This window comes from Pteropus alecto, unplaced genomic scaffold (assembly GCF_000325575.1).
Source record: "Pteropus alecto unplaced genomic scaffold, ASM32557v1 scaffold106, whole genome shotgun sequence".
NCBI lineage: Eukaryota > Metazoa > Chordata > Mammalia > Chiroptera > Pteropodidae > Pteropus > Pteropus alecto.
In genome coordinates this window covers 5,330,369-5,350,068 of record NW_006442103.1, presented here as the reverse complement: position 1 = coordinate 5,350,068, position 19,700 = coordinate 5,330,369, and the positions used below count along the sequence as shown (strand labels likewise).

The window sequence follows — 19,700 nt, the reverse complement described above, 5'->3', positions numbered from 1 at the left end:
ATCATGTTTATTGAGTGTTTACTCTGTGCCAAGCACAAATCATCCTTAACATGATGGTCACAAAATTTGACCTGAAGTAATCTTTGTCCTACCCTGACTCTCGCTCTGTCATCCCATTCTAACCATTATCTCCATTATTTTATTTCCCTTCTACTCTAGTTCCCCTGATTATAACATCCTGAATTTTGGGATTCTCCAGCTGCCATTGCCATTTTTTTTTTTTTTGAGGTCTGTCTTCTCATCATCATGATATTTGTCCAACTTTCCTGTTTGTTAACTAACCATTTGGCTTGTCCTCTGGATGCCCTCCTTAGAATTACCACTACAGGAAATTCTGCTGGCACTGGCCCCAGCAACTTGGGCTCTACTCCGTTCTTTGGATTTATACCAGCATGGACCCTGGGCATTCCAAACCTTATTTAGTATAAAATCATACTGCAGATTTCCTAGAATCTCAGGTTTAAAAGGAATCCTAAAGTCTTTAACAGTACTACCCCCATCTGAGTTAAAAGCCCTATATTTTTTCTATTGTTTTTCCATTCTTTACAATAATATTTCAGGTAATTGATGGCAGATTTCATATCCCTAAATCTTCTCTTTCTAATCTAAACAGCTTAGTTCCTTTCGTCACTGTCTCCAGCCTAATCGATTTCCTCTTAATTAGTTTTATTTAATAACTGCCTCTTTTCACAATGGACAGTGGACAGAATTTTAAAACAATGTTCCAATTATGTTCTGACTATTTTGAACTAGAATAGACTTTTGTATTATTTGTTATTAACTGTTACCTAGCTTTTTCCATGACACAGACTGGAATCTTTTAAAGCGTTCGTTCTGGAATGAACATATCAGCTACTTCCTGCTTTAGCTTCAGCCTCATCTTGGATGGAAATCAGAAAGGTGAGATCAGAGAGCTTCTTACCACCAGGGCAGCACCAGCCACTAGTTTCTCTGCAGCAGTGTACAGATATACAACATATCGCCATGAGCGATCCAGAGATGTTAGGAGTTTTTGCCGGTTATACACAATTCTCTCTTACTAATTGTAACTCCCAAGCCTCTCCCATTCACTTAAACCGTCTGAATGCCAATGCGAGAGACATTATTAGAGGGAAAACCTCGAATCCGTGTCAATTGCCTTTTCAGTATTAGTAACAAATTTCTTTTCACGCACAACTGAGACATATCAGTATGTCTATCACAGATGAGAGTCCCCTGTATATTCTTGTAGGTTACTGACTCATTCATCCAGTAGACATTGTGTCATCATTTAATCAATTTTTCTAACTGTTCCACATCTGCCTCAAAAGACTAAAGAAATTTTATCAGACCCTTGCCAAAGTTCTGATTTCATCATATCTTACACATTCCTCTTATTTAGGAGCTTCATGAAAAAAACGAAAACAAATTTAGTTTGACATAACTTTCTTCCCCTTTCAAATTCCGGTTATTACTGCTTCATTTTTATTGTAAAGTGTCAAGAATATTAACCAGGTCCTCATCTAGAGCCCCATGATTCTCATCTCTGGTAGCCCGCCACTTCCCATCACTAGAACACACTCTGTCCTTTCAGCTCACCACCCCCACCCTTCATCTTTGCTTATAGGGTCCTCTGTCTGCATTATCCTGTTTGGTGCTGTTCTGTAACTGTGCCTTTGCACCTGGCTCCTCAGCCACAACCAGAGTCTTCTGAAAGTGAGAATCCTTTCTTATTCTTTAGTGTCTAGAGCAGAACAAAGCACCCAGCAGTTCAGTAAAGACATACTTTCTGAAGGGATGAATGCATACACGTTAACTTTATTTTTAAACTTTTTCCACCATGAGTACTGCTGCAACAAATATCCTAACATATATGCTCTCTCTGATGCCTTTATTTCTGTGGTAGAGAGTCCCAAGAGTGACTATTATTATTTTATTATTTTATTTTATTAAATTAAGTTTATTGGCGTAATGTTGGTTAATACAACTATTATTATTTTAAATAATAGATTTTGCTAGATTCTTTTTCTCAAAGGCTGTGATACACATTTCTCTCAGCCAGGTATGGGAATACTGCTTTTCTCACATCTCTTCTGGCCATAGGTATTTTGTTTCTCATTTTAATCTCTGATGGGCTTATAAATTTAAAGTGGTGCTTCATTATTACACATTTGCATTATCCTTTCTATGAGTTTGCACATATTTTTGTGTATTTTTCTATCTTTTTTGATTTTCACTTCTGTGAGCTTGTTCTTCATGTGAATTCTCCTGTTTGAGAATTTGCCTATTTTCCTGTTGAGTTGCTTGTCTCTTCTTATCAGTTTATAAGCTCTTTGTGTATTATTGATATTTAGTCTCTGGCTGACCTTAGCACTGCAATAAACTCTTTCTGAATATGTCATTTATCTGTTGATTTTGTTTATTGTATATTTCTCAATTCTTCACATTTTATTTTATAGCTTTCAGTAAGATTGTATAGTTTTCTTTATAAACTATATTAGCAAATTTATCCCCAGTTATTTTGTAGTGTTTATCAATATTGGGAATAAATTATTTTCGTTTCTATTTCTAGGTCCTTATTACTAAAATAAGGAAAGGTTACTGATATTCGAATATTTATCCTGTATTTATCCTGTATTCAACTGCTTGCCATTATAGTTGTTACTCAAATTTGTTGAGTGTTCTAGAGTTTCAATCGTACCATCAGCAAAAGCAGATAACTTGATTTTATCTTTTTCAAACCTGTTATTTCATGTTCTCGTTTTGTATTATCTAGAACGTCTAAGACAATGTTAACTAACGATGGCGGCAGTGTGTATGCCTGCTTACTCTATAATTTTAATTAAAAAGTCCTAGTATTTTATTTATTTTACAGAGATATTTCTGTTCCCTTTTTCTTATTTTCTCCCCTTTTAATTAGATGTTCTACTTCATTTTACTTTTTTCATTAATGTTCACATTTATTTCCCCTATTCCCATTATCAGACATCAATCCAACAGAGTTTAGGGCAGAGACATTTATAAACATTAACCTGGCGGTGGGTGGAGGGACACACTCCCCTTACTCTGGAGGGAGTGGGGGCGATAATCAGGAGACCACTGTCTGCAGCCATTCGAATGTAAAGAACGAGGGCCAGCAGGGACAGAATGGGAAGGAAAGTTGCTCAGTAAGTGAGGAAAAGTAGAAGGGTTTTGGTGGTGGACTAGGTAGTAGGGGTGAGAGATAAGATGACTAAAGGAGTTCATGATTTTTCTTTTCCCCATTGAATTTTTAGAATTCTCTGAGTGATATATTTTAGTTTTCTATTGTTACTACAGTAAATTATTACAAACTATGTGGCTTAAAACAACAGAAATTTATTATCTTATAGGTCTGGAGGTAAGAAGTACAAAATGAGTCTTACAGGGCTGAAGTCAAGGTGTCTTCAGGGCTGCATTGCTTCTGGGACTCAGGGGAGAATCCATTTCTTTGCCTTTTCCAGCTTCCAGAAGCCACCTGTATTCCTTGACTTGCGGCCCCTTCCTCCATCTTCTAAGTGTGCCACTCCAAACTCTGTTTCTGCTGTCACATCTCCTTTCCTGACTCTGTCCCTCCCATCTCCCTCTTATAAGAACCCTTCAGTAATCCAGTAATCAGTGTAATCTTCCCATTTTAAGATCCTTAATCATATCTGCAAAATGCCTTTTACCATGTAAAGTAACATAGTCACAGATTCCAGGAATTAAGACATGGACGTCTTTGGGGTGGCGGCGGGGGCAGTCATAACTCAACCTACCACACAGAAATGTGTGCTAAATTTCTCTTTTCCAAAATGATCAGTTTCAGCTAAATCTACATGAACTAGATTTTCTTTATTATCTGTATCTTATTGCCATTTCTATTTGTTTGGTGCCATAGCACCCATTTGGTGTGAGGCTGAGTCTGTTTGGGCAGCTTCCATTCTATCTTACTCTCAGAAGCACAAAATACCACAAATCACTTATTTTCCTTTTTAAAATGATTTTTTTTTTTTTTTTGCTTTTCCATCTTGTCGCATATTTTCCTCTTTATTTCAAAGTTTCCAAATTCAAAAAGTACAAATGTACATAAAGATCAAACATGTGCTGTACTTTAGGTCCAAAGCAATTTCCTCAAGAATTTGCTCATGCTGGCAGATGGCCGTTTAAACATAGTAACCCATATGTTTCTTTTAAATTCAACCGAAAGCAGATAAGTGCCCAGTGAAAAATTCTGGATATTTAGCATAAGTAATCTGGGATTCTTATGTTCTCCAGACAAACACACAGCAAAAACTTATCTGGACAACATTATCAGCCCTTCTTCCTTCCCATAACAAGCTGAGGACCAAAGGCAAATTTCTTAAAGATTACTTACCATCTTTCTTTCGAAGATGTCTGAGCCTGTGGAAGTCTATTTCATGTGCATGAATTAAAGACAGCAAAGTGTAGAGAATAACAATACAGGTTCTAAAAACAGGCAAACCATGGTAAACCACAGGTCCATCTATTACTGACCCTGGGAAAATTACTTAAGTGTTCTAATTTAGTTTTCCTATAATTAGATAACAGTGCTTACCTGGATTGCTGTATTAAATAAAACAATTCATGCAAAGCACTTAATCCAGAACAGACATGCAATAAATTCTCAATAAATATTAACTATCAGTTCTTTTTATTAGGCCCTATTAAAAACACGCCAGACACATCAAACAGATTTGTCCCCCAGCTTTGGTCAGCCTGAAAAACAGATACCCTGAAGCAATAACACCACTGCTGACAGAAAACTTCTAAAGGCCTTTAGTCTCCCTACGCTTTTCATTAGCATTGGCCTCAGCTTCTTTTATTGATTAAAAAGAAACACACTGGTTTGTGCTGTCACTATTCTAAGAGCCGAGGATTCATTTCTTCAAAAGGAAACAGGGAAAAGAAAGGTCTAGTCCTCTAGAATTTCTATTACTATTAGTCATGTTTCTCCTTTCTCTTCCTGGTAAAGCTATAAAACTACTTTTTAAAGGCTCCTAAAGTCTCTTTACCTTTTTTGGAGAGTTTGATAAAGTAAGACTCCATTTATTCAGACCAGTCCTAGAGGAGCCCACGTTCCTATGCATGGCAAAAAAAAAAAGGGCCAAGAAGCGGACTTCGGTTAGCAAGAGTGAACCTGGAAGAGACACATAGTAGGATAATTTAATTATGTCAAAGACATAAACAAAATTCCGGAGCTGCTCGGCTAAAAATTTCTGATCAAGTCAAATGAATCAATCTAGTCGCTCAATAATTTAATGACATGGCAGTTTGTTTCTTTTCCCAGGATTTCCTTCAATCCTTCTTAATCTGCTTAAGTATTATCAGATTCCCACAGTAAACTATGCAAGATTGAAAAAGAGTGAACTAACGATTCTTGAGGCATGAAGTTGAAATCTGCATGAGGCGCAAGTGCTAGACTGGTTAGAGGATGAAATCACAACTGTACTTGGTTGGAGGTTTAAAGCTCAGTATTTCACTTTGGTGTGGCATTTTTACCAAGCAGTTATGACCAGGTCCTTCATGACCCCAAGCCCCGTGAGAGTGTGGAGTGATGGTGTGCAGGCTCTACATGTCACCTCTGTCCCTCCGAGACCTTATTTGGAAATTCCAGAAGTGGCTTAGAGGTGAAAGGTTGTTCAAGTACTTTCCTCTCCTTTTTATTCTCATCAGAGAAAACATTCAAATACTCAGGACGCCAAAGCTGCTTTCCATGTCTGAATCTCAAAGCCCTGAATATTTATAGGTCTTTGAGAATTCCAAGTATCAAATTCAGGTAGGATGCTATTTTTACCTGGTTGCTGTTTGAAGACTTACTTGCTATGGTTAACATACTAGAAAATAACTTTTCTGACTATAATTGTATTACATTCAAATATGGAAGATGGAGAATGGTACAAATAAGAAAATAAGAATACCCATAATACCATTATTAATGTTAACACTTTGATTTCTTTTCATCTCTCTCTATATATTTGCATGCATATAGACATATAATAATCAAATTTTTATGATGCTTTCAAATTTTACATATAATTTTTATCCTGATTTTATTAATCTATTATTTTATTATTAGAACATAAGCGCTTCCTCATGCCAATAAATGTGTTTTGAAAATGTTATTTTACTAGCTAAATAATATTTTTGGAAAATGTTATTTTAATAGCTAAATAATATTCTGATTTATCTGTGCATAGCATAAGAAAAGTAGTTCTCCTATTTCTCACTAATGTGGCAGCACTGGAACTAAGTTTTAAAAAAAGGTGATTCCCACTGAAGGCAGGAAGGTGGAAAGACAATCTCTGGGAATAGTCAGAAGATAAAGGTATAGACAGAAAATATCAGACAAACATTAAGTGTCAACATCCTTCAGCACTGCCCTGATCCTCTTAGACCCTTTCACTGACTCTTACTCGTCAGGCTAGTAGTCAAGGCCTCCCACACTTTGTTACAACTTACTTTTCCAATCTGAGTTCTTACTGTACTCTTTCACATTCCCCCGTGTTTCTGCTAAGTGGACCGATTTACTCTTCTCTACAGAGAAGTCTAAGGTTTTTGTTTCCTCCATAGCTGTGCTCATTCTTTCCTCTTCCCTTCGAATGTCCCTGCTTTTCCTCACAGCGACTTGTCTACATCTTACTGATTCATGACACAGCTCTAATAGTACCTCATTCATGGAGCTTCACTGGTTCCCTTAACTTATTTTAATGATTCTGCTGCAGTGCTCTTCCAATAATATTTGACCCCAAAGCAGAGAATAGCAAGGGTATTTGTGTCTAACATCTTGCTGTTCCTTTCCCTTTCTTGACTCCTTCTCAGCCCTAGGACAGCTTTTTCCCCATCCGTGTGTCAGGGGCTTACCATACATCCTCTGTCTTCTCCTCACTAGAGCTTGATATTAGATCTCTAATCTCTTATTATGTTAGGGGAATTTTTGGAATGTAGAAAAGTGCTTTACTTTCTCTATAGAGTCTGCCTTCTAAAACCATGGTCTTCCTATGGATTCAAATAAATCTGGCTCGAAATTGAAAACAGAGTAGTGATTCTTTATCACCTGGGTTCCCTCTGCCTCCATAAAGCAATGAATGGGTGAGTGGGGAAGCCTTGGGGCAATAGGAATTAGAGATTATCAGAAATTAAAATACACTGGATTCGTATTTCAATTATTCCTATTATATCAGTTAAGAAGAGATTATTACTGACTTTGAGCAGATTCAGAAGCTAGATAAGAGTTTATTGCACAGTGATTGAGAAGTAGTGGTTATCTCTTTTAAAATCTCACTGTGAAAATGAAGGTGTCATAGGGATGTAACTAGTAGGAGGGCATGATTGAGAAAATTTTGTCAGATTTTTTTTAAAGATGAAAGAGTTTAAACTCCTATAAGAGATAGTAGAGATTTGAGGTTGAAGACAGAGAAAAGTGTTTGAATGACAGACCAAGGTTCCAGAAAAGGTGAGAAGAGATGGTTGCAGACCAGAGAAATCCTTCTAACAAGGCTCTGTCAATGCTTTCTAGAAGCGAAAATGCATTGAAGAGCTAAACACTTAGTTTTATTAGAATATTGTATCCCAAATACAGACATCAGAATCCTCAGGAATATTTTTTAAAATTTTGGATTTCCAGGCCTTACATAAAGATTCTAAGTCAGTAGTCTGGGATTGGGTGCAAGACTCTGTATTTTTAATTAATACCCCATGTAATTCTCATGATGAAGCAAGTTTGGGAAATATTGGCAGGACACTGCTAAATGGCCAGAGGATATGCAAGGACATTAAGGGTTAACTCTGAAATGATGAGAACACTTAAATAAGAGGAACTCAAACGAATAAGGAGAAGCAAAACCTTACGAGACCGTCATCAGGGAAATGAACTTGTTTGTTCAGTTTGCTGCCTGGGAGCATAAAGTGATTTTCATGGTAATGTGAAAAAAACGTTCACAAATCTTGGCAAGGCAATGACAGAAACTCCAATAAAAAGCAACTAACTCCTTGAGTCTGCTGCTTTTTAAGTAGGCTTCCTGTGATAAATTTCTAAATACTGAATATAACCTCAAGTCAAAGTAATAATGTTCATTTTCATCATGCATTTAATGTTCTATGCTTAATATTACTTCTTGTGTTTTCAGCATAATAGCATCCAATGTCCTGGTAATTGAATGAATTTTAATTGCACGCACGCTGGATAAAAGAAAGATAGTAATAACATCCTTAATTAAAAATTATGATTTTACACATCCTTTTTTTAAAGACCGAAACCTTCATTTGAGAAAGTGTGTTGAAGTTCTTTAGAACACGGTTTAATTTAGGAGCGATTTGTCGTGCTCCCTTTACTCCACAAAGTCATTGTCATCTCCTTAGTCTTTTTCTTTTCAAGACTGAATCATTGCTTTTTTCAATCACTGAATGAACTCTTTTTTTCTTTTTTTTTTTTTGCTTCACAATATCCCCAAGAGTCCCTGCCAATGAAGAAATAACTAAAAACAATGAAGTACTGTCTCTGAATAGCCTTGTCCTCACTAAAAAAAAATAAAAATAAATTTAAAAACCCTGTTTGATTCCATTCGATTTGTTTTACTCTTCTCAAACAGGCTTTACGGATTAGTCTCTTTTGAGAGAAACCACGTTCTTCAACAGCAACAAAATCTGAAAAGCCACTGCACACTTTTTTTCGAGAAGTGAAATTTTAGCTATCATTATGGCTAAAGTAAAAGGCATTTGGAAAGACAATACGAATGCCCCTTTCTTCTTTGCAGAGAAGAGTGGCAATTATGAAATCCTCACAGAAACTACTTTTTAATATTGGCATTAATTTAAATGTTTAATTTTTCCCTTTGAACTGTCTTAAAGTTGATTGAGCAAGGAATAAAAAGAAGGTCCCTAGGCCTTTGGCTAAATACAAAAAGAGATTCACTAAAATAGGTGAAAAAAAGTTCCCCGATGCATGTGTGAATTGTTAAAGAACCACTGTGCTTGAGAGTTGGAAGAGGTCTTAAAGTTTATGGATAGAAACTCTCCATCTTAGGCACAAGAAGAATTTGCTGTGTTAGACCATTATTCGAATCTGCATTCATCAAGAGGTTTTTGTGGGCCTGTTCAGCTTTCCTTTATTTATAAACAATCTTGAATTCTATTTGATATTTTTTTTATATCATTTACCCAGAGCAGGAAAAGTGATGGTAATGGTTATAAGAGGTGGACTGTCATGAATTTTTTTCAACCTGTTTTTTAGTCTTGATTTGACGATCACAGTATCAGAGTAGTAGATGGCAAATTTGCCAGTCTCATACATTTAAAAAAATGTCCCAGCAGCTGAGAACCAATAGTATCAAAAGTCTATAGCAAGATCTGAACTCGTTTTTAAGAAAATCAGACTAGGAAACATATTATGAGGGAAATGAAAGTTCACTAATATCCTGAAAGTGCTTTCTATGTACCTCTCCCAATCAACCATTTCTTTCTTTCCCACTAGAGTATTAAGCAAATGAATGAGTTAATTTCATGTTCAGATTTACAGACAATATGAGGGATATCTACGTGAGAGGGAAAGCCCTGATGGGTGCCTTCACCGTAACACCAGTCAGCCAGGAAAAGTAGACAGTGTTGGCCAATACAAATCACGCCCACTTCAGAGGCCAGGAGAGTCAGACAAAAATTCCCCTCTACCTAAAGATCTGGCATTCTCAGTGGAAGTATAAGACACAAGTCTTCCTTTGCTCATCTGTAATCTCATTTCTGCCATTCCCCTTTAAAGGTTCTTGTAACCCAGATCAGCAAGAGAAAGTGGGGACCTCTTTGGTCTCTAGGAGAGAATGATCCATTATTTTTTCTCTCACACCATCACTGAAAAGGACTTTATAAATGCCCTGAGCTGTTGTCAATGGCTGGGAGTCAGCAAAGTCTCAGGTCATGAACAGGCATCTTTCTGGAAAATGAACAAAGTTTACAGGCAGCCGTTTATTAGAAGGCTTTCTCTAGGCAGTGATGAGGACAGCTGACTTGACTTCTCTGCAAAAGTGATGTGATGAGCTCTAGTGAATAGCAACAGTGATCTCTCCTTAGACTTTGGCTTCCTAGTCGCTCCATGCTGAGCTATCTCCTTCATTGGAGGCCTCCTCAAGCCAGATTATCCTGTTCAGCACAGGTTATAAACCATTTCCTATAGGGTCTTATCACATTCCTCTCTTTATTACCCTAGGACAGATGAAATGTGTAGAGAGGGGATGGGCAAGTTCATCCCTTTCTCTTTGTTCTCTTCCCAATGCATAAACCCTATTTCTTCCCTCTAAGCCTTTGATTTTCATGAATCTGCTTTTTTTAAATGTATATTTTATTAAAATTATCACCACCTAGATCAAGCAACAGAACAAAAACAGAAGCCCTGAAGTTTCATCTTGTTCCTTTCCAGTCAGTATCACCTAAAGAGTAACTAACTAATATCCTGATTTTAACACCACACGATAATTTTGCATACTTTTAAACTATTTATAAATAAAACCATGTAGCGTGTACTCTTTTGTAATGGTTTCCTTAACTCAGTGTTAGTTAGGATCATGTAAAATTGTCTTTAGAGAAGCTTTGTTCATAATATGAAATTAAACAGAAAAAAACAAATATCCATCAACAATAGATAAATTGTGGCAAAATGTTGTAACACTATGCTGTAATATAGCGAAGTAACTACTATAGAGTAATAAAAGTGAATGATCTATAGTTATATACAACAACATAGATCAATTATGCAAAAACACAACTTTGAGTGAAAGAATAAAGTCACGAGCAAATATACCGTTTGATTATATTGATATAAAATTCAAAACCTGGCAAAAGTAAATATGTTCTACTTAGGGCCACCTATATAGGTATTAAACCTTCAAAGAAAGCAAGAGAACGGTTGATGTATAATTCAAAATACTGGTTACTGCTCAGTGAGAGGTTTCTAAGAGGCTCTGAAGAATAAGAATGCTCTAGCTCTTGGTCTTAGTGGTATGCACATGGCGTTCATTTGTTGCCCGTTAACACATGTGCATTTACCTGCATTCACTGCTTCGTGTATGCTATATTTTTAATTATTTAAATTGCAGATTCCAAGGACATAAAACCAGATATTTCAATTCAATTCAATAGGTTAAGAAGGCACCGAGAAATCTGGATTTTTATTAAGTTCCCATGGTGATTCTGATAAAAGCATTCTGAAGAACACTTTGAGTGCTACTTATTATTTCTATAGGTTTAAACTCTTCATCCTTGGAACTTGAGATTTCAAAAAAAGCTACAATGTGATTAAAGGAGGTAGTTTATAATAAATAAACGTACAACTCTTACCATTCCAGAAATCATCACTTTACTATACAAAAAGACTAAATATTTACAAAAAAAGATCAAAAGAAGTTGCATTTTTAGATTACACTGGGAAAACTATGCAAGAGTCCAATGAACAAACAACATCATAAAACGTCTCCGTACCATGTCAGTACCATTCAGAGAAATCCAGTCAACCATTATACCACAGGCTGAAGTGTTTAGTACCTGAAAGTCAACTCAGTGCCCTCTTAGTTTATCACTTGCCTATAAAAATATAAAATCCTGGCATCTTTACAAACATGAAGTTGTTGTCAGCGACTTTTATAGGAATAACATTATGTTAAAGGAAATTAAATATAAAAAGATGACATAGGTCAGCTGCCAGTCGATGTTAATGTTAAAATTTTTTAAAGATGCATTAATTTATAACAATGTGTTCGGGCCATATTGTTTAATTATTTTCGAGATCTGACTAGAGAGTATTGTTATCTCAAGGAATCTCGCTACGGCATACTTTTATTTTACATATATACAGATCACGTTATTGTATATACACATCAAGGAACTACTCCAATCATCACATCTCTATGGTGGTGCCTATTTTTTAGGCAGAAAGTTTTCCTTTGGCTTCTTGCTCACAGCAGGAAACATGGACAGCCATTTCTTTCCAGGAGTTCACTACATTAGAAGTCTGGACTCTCAGCTTGTTGTTTTCCTTGTGGAATGATGAGCAGTATTAAAGATTTAGACTGATAAATAGTGTCTCTGGTCAAACATTTCAAACATTAGCTACACTTTTGATTTCTGTGCTTCTACAAGACTGTATGACCCCTTCATGTTGGCTTTTCTGGCAAAGTAAATGATCATTCCAATGGCAGGTATTATTAAGGAAGATGCACAATAGAGCATGAGAAGTTCAGGAGAAAAATAGTCCTTGTTACTTTCTCTCCCTGGAAAATAACAAAATGGAAGTGATTAGTGTCTAGTACAAAAAGAAACTGTAATAATAATATTTACATGTTTTATTTTAACAGTCAACTCATTCTCTAAAGACAAGTGAATCAAAGCAGTGATAAGGGCCCATAGGACTTCAAATGCATATTCTTCTAAATTATGAAAATAATCAGTTAGTAGTTGCTATGGTCATGATGGGTCATAATGACAGTAATTACCTTCCACAAACTTGAATTCAAATAGATTCAGGTTCGATTATAGAATGAAATAAAAGGTGTAACTTTTAGGGCTCATTTACAAGAACAAACATTGGAGAAGAGTGTTTGTTTTGAGAAATATAAATATCTACTAAAGAACTAGGACTCTGATCACTACGAATTGAAATTACTAACCAGTTCTCTGAGAAAATCCCTGTAACAACTGGAGTATAACCATGTAGTCAAACAATATATATAAGATAGTAAGAGAAATAATTGCCAGGGGCTTTTTCAGAGATATACAGAAAACACTACATTTCGTATCACTGAAGTAGGGTATCTTAATATATGCTACTTCTCTTCAGCATTTATATCATCTCTTGATAAACGGAAGTTTTTTGGATAGTATCATGGTTTAGTGTTAATATTACTTACTCAAAGAGGCATTCTCTGACCCACATCTCCCCAGCCTAAATTCAGAAGCCTAATGTACTTTTATAACCCACTATACTTTCACGGTTTGTAATTAGACATCTGTTTGTATGAGGATCTGTTAAATTTGGTTTCCTCCTGCAGACTGTAAGTTACATGAGGGCTTGCACCTGTTTTCTCTTTGGTCCACCACTGAGTAGCAAGTACCTAGCCCACTGCTTTGAGTAGTTGACACCCAATATATATTTTTTGAATAGTAATATATTTTTTTCTTTTTACATTCTATCATTTTGTCATTTAGTTGTAAATTGGTTACAGATAGTAATAGCATATAAAAACTAAAATTAGTACTCTATCTAATTTACTAAGAATCATCTGACAGCTGAAATACTATTTAACATCTTAACCTTACAATAACATCTGAAGAAAATAGCATGACATTTACTGGAGATTCATCTCTATTTGTACTTATGTTTGTACAGCATCATATGAGCACACGAGTTTCTTCAGGAGGCATATATGTTGTCTCAGTCCTGGAATAAACGAGTGATCTGACTTTGGTGATCACTACATTCCCTCTAGAGCAGCGGTCCCCAACCTTTCAGGCATCAGAGACTGATGCTCCTATGAGAATCTAATGCTTGATGATCTGAGATGGAGCTGAGACAGTGATACTAGCACTGGGGAGTGGCTGCAAATACAGAGGAAGCTTCACTCGCTCACCTCCTGCTGTGCAGCCTGGTTCCTAACAGGCCAGGGACTGGTACCAGTCCACGGCCCGGGAGTTGAGGACCCCTGCTCTAGAGGTTTTTAATCACTGGCGGTCAACCAAGTAGAAAACACTTACTGGAGTAGACGATGGGAAGTCAATTTTTTCAAATTATTAAAGTTAAAAACACTTCATCCTAAACATAATGATAATTGCCTTGTTTTTCTAGTTTCCTTTGCTAGAGCAGAACTAATCAAAGTAAATGAGTAATGTTTTAATGTGATGTCCATTATCATAATTAGGTGTCAGTGTTGACATGTTAGACAATGGTATTTCCACTCTTATTGATTTCTTTACAATTTAATAAATATTATCTTTTGCTTTCAGTTTTCCTCTCAGGCATTTGCAGTAAAACACAAATTGCTGCTGAGTCGGTTACGAAGCTACCTTCAAATGCAATTTTCTATTAGCTGTGTAAACACTGAAAACCCTAAAGACACCCCACTAGTTCTATCATTGGGATACATTCAAGCCAACAGAAATCAAAACAAAAATAACTTTAAAACTCAGCCAAATACAAAGGAAAAGTAGTTTAAAATACCCAGGAAAAATATCAGATTCTTTTCTCCATTTATTTGTAGTCATTTTAAACGACATTTAATTTGGGGCCCTGAATTTCTAGCTGAGTACTTAATATAGTTTGCTTGTTCTTTTAAGTAATAAGTGAAAAATGACAAATATAACTAGTTTAATAAAGAAATTAGAAAAGACAATGTGAGAGCAAGAGAGTTAAGAAGTGGAGAAGCTTTGATATATTTTTAGAGATTCATTAACTACAAACAAAATTACAAAGATGTCGTGAGTCTGATTTCCTGGGACTAGGCTTAATTAAGGGTGGCCTGGATGCATCAAGGGTTAAAAAAAATAAGAATGAATGAATTTCATCCTACTCATAACTGAGATCTCAATCCATCCAGAATCATCCCCAACCTCTTTGGAAGCACCGATTACATACACCCCGTATCATTTTGAGTGATATGATACAAGGTACATGTCTCATTCTTTGAATACATAGTAACTTCATTGGCCATATCTACTCTTTTCAGGATAATCACTGCAGGAGGATGACTAAAAGTTTTACATGTAGTTGAGATATTTTCTCCTTTAACATTTCTAGAAGGGTGTATTGATATTGTCGTGTTTCGAGGAGGTACTGTGTAGACAGAAAACATATAGTAAGTCTTGCAATTTTGAAAAATTTGGCCAGATGAGTAGAATTTTACCCGTTTTCTGACCTACGTTCGAATTCTCGTTACGTTGACAAATGATTGCTAACTCTGATAGTGAAGTACCAGAAGGGAGTTGCATTTCTTTGTGGTAGCTTCACTCCAGCTATGGCTTCTAATCCACAGTGGAAGCTCGTTAGCACCCATAGAGTGGGAGACCAATTAGAAAAGGCTGACATATTCTGCTTACACCAATAAGAGCAACAGGTCTTACTGTGCATTCACAAGAGGGGTGGTGAGAAGATTGAGGGGTCCCAGAAGTTTCTCTGGTGAGACCATTTCCCCCTCCTTCTCTTTCTCTATCATATCAGGGTAGAAGGGAAAAGGGGCTTGAGTTTCTAAGGAAGCAGTCTAGAGATTCTTTGATGTTGTTGTGCATCGAGATGGTGACTCTTGATTATAAGCCTGAAAAGAGTGAATCCAGAAAACATGCAGTTACTGTAAATTCGGAGAATAGCATTCTTTTCTGGTAGGAAGGAAAAGAGTCTGGACGGAGCCCTCCTTTTTACGTTGCCAATCCTCTTTCTTTAGTTTCCTTATAACCCCCAGGGAATGGTTTTTAAAATATGTTTGAACACTTAGGATGTACAAGACCTCAGAGGCCAATAATGACTTGTCAACTTTGAAAAAAACAGATAAAAACCCTACACTCGCCAATGATTAATGACAACTTCCTGGTTAAATTCCACAGGATAGAGCAGCTGTGCATCATTATTTTAGAAAACATTAAGAAATAACCACAATCAACATGGAACTCAGTTTCATTTTCCCAACTCATTCATCTAATCCTAGAAATTCTTTACAGTCCACCAAACTTCTGACCTATTATTTAAGATAATGAAAAACAAACAAAACCAAAAAATTAACTAACCTTTAACATCAAGTGTTATGCTTCTTAATTGCAAGCCAACCTCGTTTTTAGATTCACATTCATACACTCCTGCATCCTCTAACTGGGCCTTGTGGATGGTATATGCGCCATCTGTAGACTTGAGCACTGTGTCTCCTGTCTCTTCTTTCTTCTTCAGGATTATCCAAGTTTTTGGAACATTTCCACATGTACAGGAGATAATGACCGTCTCTCCTTCCTTGACACTCTCTGAAGGAAAAGCTATAAGTTTTATGTCTTTTGGAGCAACTGTAAAGAGAATTTAAAAGGCACTCTGATTAAGTGAAATATAAATGATCAAGATCAAGAAATTAAGCTGTGCAGAGGTGGCTTTCTTAACCATCCTGAACAACTACAACTACCATTTACTAAATGCTAGGCACTGAACTAAGTACTTGATGTACAACATGTCTATTAATGTACAACCCATGGAAGGAGGTACGCTATCACCATCTTATGAGTGGGATTCCCTTTAAGTTGATCTATTTTTCTAACTTGATTTGAGATTCTTTCCTCAGGCAGAGTGACAATACTATGACATCCATCCTAAGGGCTTTCTTTAAGATTGTGCATTGCCCTTTCAAGGTTCTTCCTTTAAAATACAAATTACCACTGAGATGAGGTAACAAGAAAGTCTCTAATACCTTAGTGGAAATAATACTAAGGAGTGAGAGAAAAAATGAAAACCTCCACAAAGAAAGGGCATTGAACACCAAAAAGGAAAGTATGAGAAAAAATCTAAATTGGTCTCTTCGTGATTTTGCCCAAAACTGCCTATGGCTTCAACCTGTCAACTAGGAATTGTTTTGTTCTCAGTCTTGGCTCTCCATGCTGGAAAGAGGGTCTGGATCTGATAACTTAATCCACTCTAATGGTTCTGTGCCATCAAACTGATGAATCAGAGGGCACAGTCACTGCTACTCTTAACCTCAGAATTTACAAAAGGTTTAAGTGCCTTCTTATGCTTCCAAGCAAATACTAGCAGGCACCTTGTGATATTACCACTGAGAGTCTAATAAGCCAGATATGGTGGTTTTAATCCTAAGCAATCTTCAAATACATGTAAACCTCTTTCTATCCTTTTTTTCAACACAGCAATCATTGCCTCTGAAGTGTCACTGAAACTCCTGGCGCAGTTCCTAGAGCCAGCATTCCACCTGAGGTTAAAAGAATTAGGATAATTGACTTGGAATGGTTCATGAGAAAGTACTATTTCTGGTGCTTTCCATGCATAAGAAACATCATTAGCTCTTCAAAACCCTCAATATAATTTTTAGTAAAAATTTTCTTTTTAAAGAGGACTTTGTTCAAAACCAGTAACACAACCAAAATAATAATAGCAGTAATAAGTCATTAATCACACTCTGCTCACCTTGGATAACTAATTCAACTTCTTTTCTGCTTACTCCAGCCTGGTTAATCCCTTCACACACATAAATACCAGAATCTTCCATTTTTGTAGAAATTAAGGTGAGAGTTGTATTCTCAGAAAGAGGCTGCAGATCTCCATTATTTAGCTGCCTGCTCAACAGGATTTTCGGAGCTGGAAGGCCATTGCTAGAACATGTGATATTCACAGAACTACCTTCCTTGACGGTGAAGGAAGGGCTAACCAAGATAGTTGTATTCCTGGGGGCAACTGAAAAGGTAGGGACACTTGTTAGCTTGACCTCTTGTGCCCTGAGTTCTGTAGATTTTTAATAATGTTGTAAAACTGGTCTATGAATTCTATGGATTAAAACAGTTTTATAAACCTTTATAACCACCATTTACTTTAGCAGATACAGAGTGATAGAAAGTAGAATATAGATACATAATGGATATTTTCTAAAGGAAATAAGTTCTGTAGAAACTCTCTTGCTATCAGAGAATAGATGATTAATAATAGTATGTATTGACATTTATGGTGCATTAAACATGACCACAAATTATTTGAATCTCCTGTGAAAAGGTGGAGTCTACTTTCCACCCCTTGAATCTAAGCTGGTCTTGTGACCTATGGAACAGAGAAGAAGTGACCCTCTTAAGCCGAAGCCTTAAGAGGTTGCTTCATTATTACTCTCTTGAAACACTGAGTTCAGGTGACTAAACCTAGGCCACATTCCTTGAGGGTGAGACAACACGTGGAGAAAGGGAGGCCCAGACATCCCAGAACAAGCCTCAGACATGTGAGTGAGGCCATCTGGGACCAGCCAGCCCCTGCTTACTTGCCAACTGATTGAAAATGCGTGAGTGAGTCCGTGGACAGCAGATGAACTGTCCACGCGACCACTTCCAAAACCGCCAACTCATAGAATTACAGGCTAATAAATGATGTTTTCAGTGTCAGGGTGATTTTTTATAATAATCATTATTTTGACATTTATTTTTAGTTTATTTTCAGTATTTTAACTATTAATCTCGTGTTAACTATTGTCTGGCAAACATGAAAAAGAAATTGTGGCTACATCACACATGCACTTACCATTAACATAAAATGTCTGTGTACTCTGCCTTTGTTTGGGTTCAAATTCCATTTCATCAATATTTAACTTGGCTTGACAAACAAAGACTTTTCCAGTATCTTCAGTGGTGGGGATGAAGGTCATTTCCAAACTCTTGGTCTCTAGGGATTTTTTATGCATGTCCTCCAAAAAATTTTTACTCTTCATAACACTCTCCCCCTTAAGTAATTCAATCTCCAGCCGGTCTAATGGATACACATGAGGAACTTTGCAGCTTATAGTGACGGGGTTTCCATCCACTAGTAGACCACTAGTCTCAATTTCTGGATCTCTAGGGAATGCTGCAAATATCAAGGGAAAATGATGTTTATATGTGACATTCAATGGAAAAATGGAATTAATCTCTATTAAATGCCAAAGTCTCAAAATGACAGTTTTAACTTACCTGGGATTGGATAATCACCAATATAGATATAATGACATTAAACATTTTATGTCATTTATTTTAAAATGAAAAATATTTATGATATTAAATATAAATAATGCTGGAAGCAAAAAATAGTACATGAAGTAATCAAGTAATAAATATACTTCTTATTTTTTTCTTCTTAGTCCTGCTGACAGCCATGGACTGATCTTTTCAAAAAACACATGGGCTGCCACCCTCTTATCTAATAACTATATATTTTAAATGTTTTAAATATTTGCCATAATGTATTGGATATTTACTAGTCCCTTAATAATATTCCTTATCTCGGTCTTCAAAACAGCCTCATAAAAATGGGTATGATTTAACTTATTTTCCAACTAAGAAAAACTTACAGAGAACTTATTTGATAGCTAGGAAAATTTACAAAACTTATAGAAGCTAAGAGGCTTTCTTTAGGCATCGTATCTAGTAAGTCGCTGAGTTGAGATCAGAATCCATATTTCTCTGAGCTGAGAGCCCAGACTTAGTTTCACAGAACCGTACAGCCTCTTGGTATCAAATAAGATCCACAAGAGAGTTCTCAATTTCAACATTTTAATTTCCAATGGCCAACCTTAGGCAGAAATTTTTAATATTTTTCAGATATCACTTGTAGTTCAGAAAAGAAACTGTAAAAGTTTTAGATTCTAAATAATATTTATAATGCACTTTATGCAAATTGATAACAATGAGACTAAAATAGCTATCAAGAGCAAGAGCAATGGTAAAAAAATTTTTTCCTTATGTAAAATGCTAGAGTCATACATTCTCAAATATTTCCATATTGCAATAAGACTTCACCTCTGGTTCTCTTTTCTGTTGGAAATCTGCCTACTTCAGCAGATCCTGGACTCTGGGTAATATGATACCACAATAAAATTTGCCCTTTTTTTGAGAGAGATTCAAATCCCTTTACAGATATATTCTAACTCATTCAGAACAAATCCGGAGGGATAACAGAAGTTCGAGCAGGATTTCTGATAGAAAATCTCTACAATATGTTCTCTTGAATCCTGCTG

The 19,700-nt window shown here is 36.2% G+C and overlaps 1 protein-coding gene across 1 annotated transcript in view; it reads right to left on the bottom strand.

Annotated features, from left to right (window-relative positions):
• Positions 1 to 11,327: 11,327 nt before the first annotated feature.
• The window catches only part of VCAM1 (vascular cell adhesion molecule 1), a 16,343-nt gene continuing 7,970 nt past the window's right edge, over positions 11,328 to 19,700 (bottom strand). The window contains exons 6-9 of the mRNA XM_006919566.3: positions 18,233 to 18,553; positions 17,141 to 17,407; positions 15,751 to 16,017; positions 11,328 to 12,251 (exon numbers count right to left, since the gene is read on the bottom strand). Coding sequence (XP_006919628.1) covers positions 12,091 to 12,251; positions 15,751 to 16,017; positions 17,141 to 17,407; positions 18,233 to 18,553 — 1,016 coding nt within the window. The 3' untranslated portion in view covers positions 11,328 to 12,090. The remainder of the gene's footprint in view (positions 12,252 to 15,750; positions 16,018 to 17,140; positions 17,408 to 18,232; positions 18,554 to 19,700) is intronic.